The 11,856-nt window shown below is 38.2% G+C and overlaps 1 protein-coding gene across 9 annotated transcripts in view; it reads left to right on the forward strand.

Moving 5' to 3' along the window:
* Positions 1–122: 122 nt before the first annotated feature.
* The window catches only part of Usp28 (ubiquitin specific peptidase 28), a 64,116-nt gene continuing 52,382 nt past the window's right edge, over positions 123–11,856 (forward strand). For 2 of the 9 annotated variants that reach the window (XM_015489865.2, XM_048795939.1), the window contains exon 1: positions 136–169. In XM_015489865.2, the coding sequence (XP_015345351.2) occupies positions 158–169 (12 nt within the window). In that variant the 5' untranslated portion in view covers positions 136–157. Of the gene's footprint in view, positions 170–11,856 lie in introns of all 9 variants that reach the window. The other 7 variants (XM_048795936.1, XM_048795934.1, XM_048795935.1 and 4 more) reach the window with 7 other exon arrangements.

Genomic DNA, 11,856 nt, shown 5'->3' on the forward strand with positions numbered 1-11,856 from the left:
CAGGCGAGGCCTGCAGGGTGCGGGGCTGGGGGCCGCGGGGTGCGCCACGCGGGCGGGCAGGGGTCCGCAGGCTGCGTCGGGACTGGCCTTTGGGCTAGGTTGCGGTCCTTGCGAGACTCGGGTTGAGGACTTCATTTTTGGGTCTGTGAGCAGGCTGATGATGGTGAAGGTAATTAGGTTATTTTGGAAGACCTAATATAAAGGACTGCACGTGGCGTTGTATGCATCAGGGTCACTAAGGAGAGTGCTCCTGGGCCCCGATCAGGAGTGAGAAACTTCTGAAAGGGGCGGCATGGGTTGTTTTTGTTTTTACTCAAGTCAGTTTTATGGCAGTGTTGTTTTAAAGAGTGTAAAGAAGACCGAAGTTATCTCGCTTAAAGCCGAGGTTCAAAGAAGTGTAGAAAACTAGGGATCCTAATACATTAGCTTCCTCTTTTCCAGCTCGCTTTTCTTTCTTAATTCCCTCTCCTTTTCTTTTTTTGAAACAGAGCAGCCTCCCTAATTATTGCATTCACTTCTAGATTTTGAAGGAGGGTGGAGGAATAGGGTGATGGAACAGAAGTTATACTGATTTTGCTCTACCTACTTCATATCTAAGTTTGAAATCAGTACAAGGATTTCTGGGATAAGATGGTGAGAGTAAAAGAACAGTGGTTTGAGAGCAAATCAAAAGGCTATGAGGAAACTTGGGAAGTGGGGAATTTAAGAATATCTTCTAATGTTACTTTGGAATGTTATAACTTAACCACCTCCTCACCCCTCAGTACTACTTTTGGTTCAAGACAGAATGGGAAATCTGTGACAAATATTCAAATACAAGTTTGGAAGTGAGAAGTGAGAAGTTTTGTAAAATGTAATACAGAGGTGTCATAAAGTGCTGAAGGAGAAACCTTTTGTGCCTTTTTATTCTTCTGATGCACTCAGAAAACCTGGAGTATATAACATGCACACACTTTTTAAAACTTACGTAGAAAAAGATATCTCCAGGTCCTGGGCTCCAAAGTGAAAGTATGTGAATGGTGTTTTATGTGCTGACTTCTAATGGAAATATTATTGTTAGATGCTCAGTGCCTTTGGAATTTCAACCAGGATTTTTCTCTTGTTTGGTTTCAGAGATCAGTTCTATTTGTTTTTTAGGACAGTGACTTAAAAACAGGTGGGAAAATGTTGGTTTCTAGACAGTTATATTGATTTAGATAATAGACTATTTTAAGGGAGAGCAAGTCATATTTAAATTTGTTGGGACTATCATGTAAGACCATGTCATGTGCCTGTTAATCAGTGGCATCTTCATTTATCTTTGCCATAGTTTGAGAAGTGACCCCTGTTTCAGCACTCACCATTTGAGAGTTTGTATGTGGGGTGTTTGATGAGCATTTGTATATAAGTCATAGTTATTTTGGGAAGGCTTGGCACTGTAGTGGCTACTGGCTGCAGCGTCCTGATCTTTGGCGGCCTGCAGAGTGATGACATTTACTGTTCTTCCCAGTGATTCGCCCAATACTGACAGATGATAAGCTTGGAATGCTTGATAATTTTTGCCCCGCCCCCCCGCTTTTTTTTCCTAATGTGAATTCTTGAAGTTACCAGTTTAGATTGAAGGAACTTTTACCTTTTTACATCTTGGAAGATTTTAATAATTTCTTCCCTAGAATAGATTCTTTTATTTTGAATTCTGAGGCATTCTACCTTTCTGTTAAAAGATATTTAATTGTTATAGTTGAGAAGAGCTATCCTCCCCTGACACTGAAAGGCTATTTAAAACCTACAATCCTTCCCTTCCCTTATTGGTCAGTTAAGAAGACAAAACCCTTTATAGCCCCCCAAGAATTTTAGTGAGAGAAAAATGTAATTCTCTTGAAATACACTCTCAGTGTGTACTGAAATCTCAGAGTGGCCGCTTTGTGATATTACTAAATCCCCAGATTACAGACTGATTATTTCTAAAAGGTTACTTATTGACAGATTCCTATATATTAATTAGTTATTGATGTACATAAAAACCAGCAGGAAAGTTTACTTGTTACAGTGTAAACAAATTGTAGTGTAAACAACTTGAAATCAGTTTGGTTCCTTTTTATTTATTTTTAATTTTTTTAGTTGTAGATGGACACAGTACCTTTATCTTATTTATTTTTATGTGGTCCTGAGGATTGAACCCAGTGTCTCACATGTGCTAGGCAAGCGCTCTATAACTGAGTCACCCCTACCCCCAGTTTGGTTCTTATAAACCTCTCATCCTTGGCAGCAGTACTAAGGGTTGACATCACACTTTTTGTGGGGGGCAGGGATGGTACTGGGGATTGAACCCAGGGGACTCCACCACTGGGCTACATCATCAGTCCTTTTTATTTTTTATTTTGAGATAGGGTATTGCCGAGTTGCCAAGGCTTGCCTTGAACTTGAATCTATCTTCCTGCCTCAGCCTTTTGAGTTGTAGGGTGTCTAGCAGGCTGACATTACACATTCTTTAGGATAGCTCAAGCCCTTTTAAAATGTGTTAATTTTAGTGAATGTAATACCCTTTTATGCTTTTTCTTCATTTATTAAGTTTTCATTTCCTTTTGCATTGTCTCATTAATTGTGACTTTTGGAACATCAGTAGGTCAATGATTGGTTGGCTTCACAACTCTCATACTCAGCTACAGTTATTGTTCACTCAATAACAACAGTATTTATAAGACATGTTGACAGATAGGCTCTTACCAGGCACTCTTTCTTTCTTTTTTTAAAAATATGTCAATGGACATTTATTTATTTATGTATTTATGTGCGGTGCTGAGAATTGAACCCAGTGCCTCACATATGCTAGGCAAGTGCTCTACCACGGAGCTACAGCCCCAGCCCATCCAGGCAAGGTCTTTCTATGTGTTTTGTTTCATTAAAGAAATTTAAACCAATAGCAAAGTGGAAGCAAGTGCCTTCCAAGAAAAATTATGATGCTGATACCTGTAATAGTTAATACCAGTAATTGAGCATTTATTGTGTGCTAGACCCTGTGCTTAGAACTTAATAAATTTTTGTCTCAATATTTATAGAAATTCTTTTATTTTTTTGGTGGTGCTGGGGATTGAACTGAGGGGCACTCAACCATTGAGCCACATCTCCAGCCCCCTATTTTGTTTTTTATTTTGAGACAGGGTCACATTGAGTTGCTTAGTACCTCGATTTCGCTGAGGCTGGCTTTGAACTAACGATCCTCCTGCCTCAGCCTCCTGAGCTGCTAGGATTATAGACGTCTGCCACTGTAACTAATATTTATGGAAATTCTATGAGAAGGCTTATACTTTTTAAAATATCTAAGGTCACCCAGCTCAGAAATTGTACAGCCAGCTCAAACCCAGGCAATTGAGTCCAAGAGCCCGAGATATCTCTGGTTCTATCTCTTAGTTGATGGAGCCATTGTCCTAGGCCAGAACCTTCCCATTAATCTCTTAATGTCTTCTCTGTGGATTTCCTCCTAATGTTTTAAACTCCTAATCTTTCACTTGCACTCTTTCTTTTCTTTTTCTTTTTTTTTCTTTTGGCACTGGGGATTGAACCCAGGGGCACTCAACCACTGAGCCACATCCCCAGCCCTTTTTGTTTTTTTATTGTGAGACAGGGTTTCTCTGAATTGCTGAGGTCCTCACTTCTAGTTGTTTGGTTGGCCTTGAACTTGTGATTCTCCCCTCCTGAGTGGCTGGGATTACAGGCATGCGCCACCAGGCTTGGCTTTTCCCTTGCACTCTTTCTAAACATAATTTTCTTTCCTATGTTTGACTGAGCTCCCTGATGTCTAAGTAGTTTCATGTTTTGTCCAAATGCCTTGCCCCCAGCATCTCATTGATTATCTCTAATTTTAGTGGAAGAATTATATTTCCCTTCTTATTCCATCATTTCTTAGAAATAAACCTAGATTAGTAATGTGTAGTAGAGTGAGATTTTTGCACTCCAGGAGATGTTTGACAATGTTTGGAGGTGATTTTGATTGTAATTGCTATGGGAAGAGGCTACTGGTATCTAGTGGGTAAAAGTCAGGAATGCTGCTAAACATCCTAGAATGTATAGGATAGCCCCCACAACAGGCCCAAAATGTAAATTGTGCGGAGCTTGAGAAATCCTCATGTAGATGTCTCTGTTTATTCTTTTATGTAATTTATCCTTTATTATTCTCCTTTATTCTAGCCTACCACCCAGAAACTTTACTGTCTACTCCTTTGCTACTTAAATGGACCAGAGGCATCTGCATTACTTAGGACAGAAATGCTGAATGTTGGATGTGCTAGAGCCAGCTTGTACTGCTTTTCCAGCAGATTGTGTATGTCTCTTCTGTGTTTAGTGACCTCGTATTGATAGTTTGAGACCACCAGGGTGAGAATATTAATGGCCAGGGAAATAAGCACACGCTGAGATTGGCACACCATTGCTTGGACCTTCACTCTGGATCTATTGATTAGATTCTGTCTTTTGACAAGATTCCTGCATGATTCATTTGTGCATTAAATTTTGAAAAAGCTATGGATGGGTTTAATTCCCATTTTGTTGTGCACACATGTCCTCAATCCTGAAACAACAAAATTCTCTGTTGCCCTCTCCACCTGTTGTTTTGTTCACTTCTTTTTTTTTGGGGGGGGGGGGGGTGTTTACCTTTGGAACTCAGTTTCCAAACTGTGTCTTTCATTTCTTTTCCTTTTTTTTCCCCCCCTTGGGTACAACCAATGAAAGAAATTTATATGTCAGTACAGGAGGATAATTGATGCATTTGTAGTATTTATTTCAATAATTCATCTCTCAGACCACAAACACATAAAATCCATTATTCTTGATAACATGTTCAAAACCTGAAAGTGAGACAATGAATATGATAATTCTATTCTAAAACACAAGAAGAAAAATTTACCTGTTTCTTTTTTAAAACATTTTTCCAGTGACAATATAATTCAGACTTTATGTAGAAAACTTGGAAAATAGAGACCCAAGGATTAGGGGCATAGCTGAGTACTAGACTGCTTGCACCCTGGGTTCAATTCCCAGTACTGCCAAAGAGGGGGAGAGAGAGAGAGAGAGAGAGAGAGACAGACACCTGCGCAGGATTAAGTCTTAGCTGATGGGAGACAAAGCCAGGTTAGTTTAGTTCCTATAGTACCATAGAGATTGAGGTGGCAACAACACTTGCAAATGGCTTTGGGGATCAGTCTGGAGTTCAACAAGGAGAAGGCTGATTGCCTAGAGGCCTGCAGAGAGACTGATCCAGTAGCATATGATTGAGTAGTAGGGAAATCAGTGGTTTTACATAATCAGCATCCAGCTAGGCTAATGGTGAGTCTTGCCAAAGTAGGCTTTAGTAAGAATTTGTTATTCTTGAATGAAACAGATCTCAGAGAAGTAACCTGTCATTAAAATGGTATCCAGGGGCATGCCTGTAAACCCAATTATTACTTGGGAATCTGAGGCAGAAGGATTATAAGTTCAAAGACAGCCTGGGCAATTTAGGAAGACTGCCTCAAAATTGGTGGAAAAATAATAATAAAGGCCTGGGGGCATAGCTCAGTGGTAGAGCACCCCTGAGTTCAATCCCTAGTACCAAAAAAATAAAAGTAAAGTAACCAGTGATTAACCACTTTCTGATCAAATCAGTGCATCTGTGGCCTTTCAGTAGCAGTAGTAATTCATGCCATTTTCCCTTGGTTGAATATCCAGTCTCATTCTCATGCTTTAATTATTTATCTGTGTGTGGTGGTTTTCTTTTTTTTAATTTTAATATTTATTTTTTAGTTTTCAGCGGACACAACATCTTTGTTTGTATGAGGTACTGAGGATCGAACCTGGGCCGCACGCATGCCAGATGAGCGTGCTACCGCTTGAGCCACATCCCCAGCCTTGTGGTGGTGTTTTAATTATTATTTTGTTTTTATGATCCCTTATTACCACTTTTTAAAAAAATATTTATTTTTTAGTTGTAGTTAGACACAATTCCTTTATTTTATTTATTTATTTTTATGTGATGCTGAGGATCAAACCCAAAATGCTAGGCGAGTGCTCTACTGCTGACCCACAACCCCAGCCCTTAGCACTTTTTAATTGGTATTTATTTTGGAGTTTGGTTTTATTCTTATCTGTTATTTTCTTTCTCCTAAAAACTTCCTGTGTGTGTATTTAATTTTTTTTTTGTAGTTGTAGGTGGACAGAATGCCTTTATTTTATTTGTTTATTTTTTATGTGGTACAGAGGATCAAACCCAGTGCCTCACGCATGCTAGGCAAGTGCTCTGCTGCTGTGCCCCAGCCCTGTGTGTATATTTTTTACAATTTTTTTTTTGTGTGTGGTGGTGGAGATTGAACTCAGGGATGCTTTACTACTGAGCATCCTCAGCCCTTTTATTTTTTAATTTTGAAACAGGGTCTCACTAAGTTGCTGAGGCTGACCTCAAACTTGTCTCCTGGGGATGTAGCGCAATGAGTAAAGTGCCTCAGGTTCACATACATACATGCACTCACATGCACACAAACGTGTATGTGCATGTATATATAAATATATATAGGTATACATGTATACACATACATATACACATATGTAAATTGCAGGTCTTACTAAGTCATTTATGGCCTCCCTAAATTGTTGATGCTGGCTTTGAATTTGTAATCCTTCTGCCTCAGCTTCCTGAGTGGTGGGATTACAGGTACATGCCACTACACCCAGCAAGTGCTATGAATATTTGTATATGAGTATTTAAATACCTTTTTTCAGTTCTTTGGGATACATACCTAGAAGTGGAATTCCTGAGACATATGGTCATTCTATGTTTAACTTTTTGGGAAACTGCCAAGCTGTTTTCCATAGCAGCTGTTCCATTTTACATTCCCACCAGTAATGCACAGGATTGTAGTTTCTCTATATCTTCTCCAAACTTTATTAACTGGGCATATAGGTACACACATGTAATCTCAGTCACTCAGGAGGCTGAGATTGAGGGATTGCAAGTTTAAGGCCAGACTCGCTAACTTAGGAAGTTCCTAAGCAATTTAGTGAGATTCTGTGTCAAAATAAAATTGGACTGAGATATAGCTCAGAGGTAAAGCACCCCTGGATTCAATCCCTAGTAGCAAAAACAAACAAAAACCAAAAAACACTTTGCTGTTTTCTGTTTTTGTTCTTTTTTGTTTGATAATAGCCATCCTTATAAGTGTGAAATGGTAAATCATTGTTTTTTTTATTAATAAATATTTTTTTAGTTGTAGTTGACACAATACCTTTATTTATTTATTTATTTATTTGTGGTGCTGAGGATCAAACCCAGGGCCTCACATGAACTAGGCGAGCGCTCTACCCTGAGCCACAACCCCAGCCCTCCCAATCATTGTGGTTTTGATTTGTATTTCTCACATGACTTATGTTGTTAACATCTTTTCACAAATTTATTGTCCATCTGTTTATCTTCTTAAAATGTCTTTTCAAATTTTTGCTCATTCCATTTTTCCCCCTCCCCTCCCAACACCCCCACCCATTCCCACACACTGGGTCTTGAACCTAGTAGTACTGCACCCTGAGCTGCATTACGCCCTATTTATTTATTTGTTTATTGATTTATTGGTACTAGGGATTGAACTGAGGGGTGCTTAATCACTTCCCAAGCCCTTTTTTGTATTTTATTTAGAGGCAGGGTCTCACTGAGTTACTTAGTGCCTCGCTGTTGGTGAGGCTTTGAACTCCTGATCCTCCTTCCTCAGCCTCCCAAGCCACTGGGATTACAAGCGTGAGCCACCACATCCAGCTTCCCAAGCCCTTTTTATTTTTTATTTTGAGACAGTATCTCGCCAACTTGATTAGGGCCTTGTTAAATTACTGAGGCTGGCTTTGAACTTGTGATCTTCCTGCCTCAGTCTCCTGATCCTCTTGAGATTACAGGCATGTGCTGCTGAGTCTATGTGCTATGGAACCCGGCTTATTTTGCTTTCTTAATAATGTCCTCTAGTGCACAAAAGTGTTTAATTTTGATGAAATCTAATTTGCTATTTTTTTGTGTGTATAATACTGGGTATTGGACCAGGGCCTCATGTGCTGGGCAAGTACTCTCCCACTGAACTACAATACCATACCCAGATTCAGTATGTTTTCCCCTTTTGTTGCTCATGCTTTTGGTGTCATATTAAGAATCCATTATCAAATCCAAGGTTATGAAGATTTGCCTCTATGTTTTCTTTCAAAAGTTTTATACTTTTAACTCTTAAATTTAGGTCATTGATCCATTTTGAGTTAATTTCTGTTTATTGTATGTGACATGGGTTCAGTGTCATTCTTTTGCTTGTAGATAGATATTCCGTTGCCCAGAACCATTTGTTGATGAGACTGTTTTTCCCATTAAATGATATTGATGCCCTTGTTGAAAATCAGTTAACCATAGATGAATGAACTTTCTGGACTCTCAACTTTCATTTCATTTTTCTGTATGTCCGTTCTTATGCCATACTAGAGTATTATGATCAGTGTAGCTTTTTAGAAAAATTTCAAAAAACTAGGAAGTGTGAGTCCTCTGACTTTTTTTTTTTTTTTTTTTCAATATTGTATTGGCCTTTCAGGGTCTGTTGGAATTCTGTGTGAATCTGAGGATCACCTTTTCCATTTCTCCAAGAGGCCATTGGAATTTTGATAGAATTGCATTGAATTTGTAGATCATTTTGGTGGTGTTACTATTTTGGTAATAAGTTGTTCTGATGGTTAATATTATGTGCTAATTTTATTGGGCTTTGGGGTGCCCAGACATTTGTCCAGGTATTATTTTAGGTGTATATGTGAGGGTATTTTGGGATGAGAATGAGATTGAATCAGTAGACTGGATAAAGCAAATTGCTTTCTCTAATGTGGGTGGGCCCTATCCGATTGATTGAAGACCTAAGTAGCACAGAAATTCTGATTAAGAGGAAACTTTGAGGCTAGGAGGTGGCACACACCTGTAGTCCCAGTGACTTGGGAGGCTGAGGGAGGTTGAGGCAGGAGGATCACAAGTTCAAACCCAGCTTCTGAAATTTAGGCCTGAAGCAACTTAGCGAGACCCTATCTCAAAATAAATAAAAGGGACTGGGGATGTGACTCAGTGGTTAGCACCCGTGGTTTCAGTCCCTGGTAGGATGATGATGATGATGATAATGACGATGACGACATTTTCCCTGCCTGACTGCTGGAGCAGAGACTTTAGTCTTTTGTCCTTGTACTTCAACTTCCACAATCAATTCTCCTTGTTCTTCAAGCTTCACACTCAACCTGGAACTTACATCTCTTAGCTTTCCTATTTCTCAGGCCTTTAGATTTCCACTGAAATTTACATTTTCAGTTCTCCTGATTCTGAGCCTCAGACTTGGGCTAGAACAGTACCACTGGTCTCCCAATTCTTCAGCTTGAATGAATAGTCATGTGAACCAATTCCTTAACTCTCTCTCTGCATACACATGTATTCCCTATTGGTTCTTTTACTTTGAAGAACACTAGTACAGTCTTCCAGTTAATGAAGATGGGTATCTTTTTAAATTATTTAAGTCTTATATAACTTCTTTGAGCAATGTTTCGTAGTTTGCACAAATCTTTCACCTCTGTGGTTAAATTTATTCCTAGATATTTTATGATATTATTATAAATGAAATCATTTTCTTGATTTCCTTTTGGGTTTTACATTGCTGCTGTATAGAGGAAGAACATTTAATTTTTGCATGTCATTTTATATCCTGCAATTTTGCTTAATTTATTAATTCTTACTTCTAGTAACCTTAATTATTATTTTTTTTCTTGCCCATTGCTCTGTCTAGAACTTTCAGTAAAATGTGGTATAGTAATGGTAAAAGTGGGCATCTTTGTCTTGTCCCTGATTTCAAGGGTAAAACTTTGTCTTTCACTATTGAATAGGATGTTACCTGTGGGTTTTTGTTGTTTGTTTTGATACTGATGCTTGAACCTGGAGAGTTTCTACCACTGACCCTTTATTTTGACATAAGATTTTGCTAAGTTACTTAGGGCCTTTCTGAGATGCTGAGGCTGGCCTCAAACTTGGGATCCTCCTGCCTCTACCTCCTGAATTGCTGGGATTTCAGGTGTGTGCCATTGTGCTAAGCACCTGTGTTTGGGGTTTTTGTTTGTTTGTTTAGTTTGTTTAAGACCCTTTATTATGTTAGGAAATTCCCTTCAATCCCTAGTTTTCTGGATCTTTTGTCATGAACGGTGTTGGATGCTGTCCAGTGCTTTTCTCTAGCAATCAAAATGATCATGCTGCCGGCATGCCTGTAATCCAAGTGGCTCAAGAGGCTGAGACAGTGCCTTAGCAATGACCAGGTGATGCACTAACAACTCAGTGAGACCCTGTCTCTAAATAAAATACAGAATAGGTGGGGATGTGGCTCAGTGGTGGAGTGCCCCTGAGTTCAATCCCCAGTACCAAAAAAGAAAAAATGATCATGCTGTTTTCTCTGTTTGTTTCCTTTTAGGTTATTGGCAATAGCATTCTCATAGGCATCCACTTACAAATATTTGCCTAAGCTTTATTTCTTCATTCTTTGAGTTATTCAAAGTGTAGTCTACCTTTCTCTTTTTCCTATTAGCATCCTGCCTCTCATCACAAATGATTTGGGTATTATCCCTTTGGCTTAGAGTAGTTAAGCTTTCTTTCCCTGATCTCATCCTTACTTTGAACTAGTTGTTCACGTATGCTAGATTAATCTGCTTAAACACTGCCCCCCCCCATATCTCTTCTTATGATTATCCATTGTTCATCACATTAAATCTAAACTCATCCTGACATTTAGTACCTTTCATAATCCAGTGTCACATCACCTCCCTGATTGCTGCTATTTATAAAAAACAAATTCCGCAGAGACCAACCTAATAGTAACTTAAAATTTAATTGTTAGATTTCTAAAACTATAATCATGAAAATTTGATTTCTTACTTTCCTCTGATATTTTCCTACTTTCATCTCTAGCAAAATTTTGTGATAATGGTATTTTCCTTAATTTTTGGAGATTCATTCCACTGTAATGACTTCCCAGACTCATTTTCTATATTTGGTTGGGTCATGTATTCAAGGAAATGAGAAAATATTGTCTTAATGAATTCTAAAGCAAGAAAGAAGCAGTGCAGAACATTATGTATAGTATAAAAAATATACTCATGGGTATAGACGGTTTCTGGAAAGATAGAAACCATGAGTAGTGTTTATCCCTTTAGAAATGGAACTCGAGGGAGGAGATACTTTCTTTTTCACTTTATATCCTTTTGTACTTTTGGAATTTCTTAATCAGTGGATGTGAAAAAGGTAAAAATTTTTTACAAGTAAATAATGATTTATTATTCTCATTTTTAAAGGTTTTAGTTTAAACCAACCTACATCATATAAGAGCAGCTAAATGCTAAAATTGTTTAAATGCCTTTGAAATTTTTAAGCCAGTTGATGAACTGAAACTGGTATTTTTATCAGTCAAGTAAATTATTAAATAGTCCAGGTCAGGGAATTTTATCATCCACAAAAAGCTGCTATTTGTCATTTTTACAAGTCATGTTGTTATGACTACATTAGGTTCTTCCCAGTGAATAAGTTGCACAACATAGGGTTGTTGCTGGGAGAAAAACTGAAAAAAATGCCAGGGCTTTGTGGCATTTTTTGTCAAAGTCAAAAAGGTTAACAGCATTCTTAGAATGCATTGTTAAGAAACTGTTGTTAAGACAATACTATTTTATTTTTTTTCTTTGACTCCTATTTAGGGTTTTTTTTTTTTTGTTTTTTTGTTTTCTTGCATTGGGTACTGAAGTTTTATTTTAAAATTAGAAAACCAGTTGGTTAACTTTGGAGGGAATTTTATTAGATACACCTTCGTTGTTCTTTTGTGTAAAGGA

This window comes from Marmota marmota, unplaced genomic scaffold (assembly GCF_001458135.2).
Source record: "Marmota marmota marmota unplaced genomic scaffold, marMar, whole genome shotgun sequence".
NCBI lineage: Eukaryota > Metazoa > Chordata > Mammalia > Rodentia > Sciuridae > Marmota > Marmota marmota.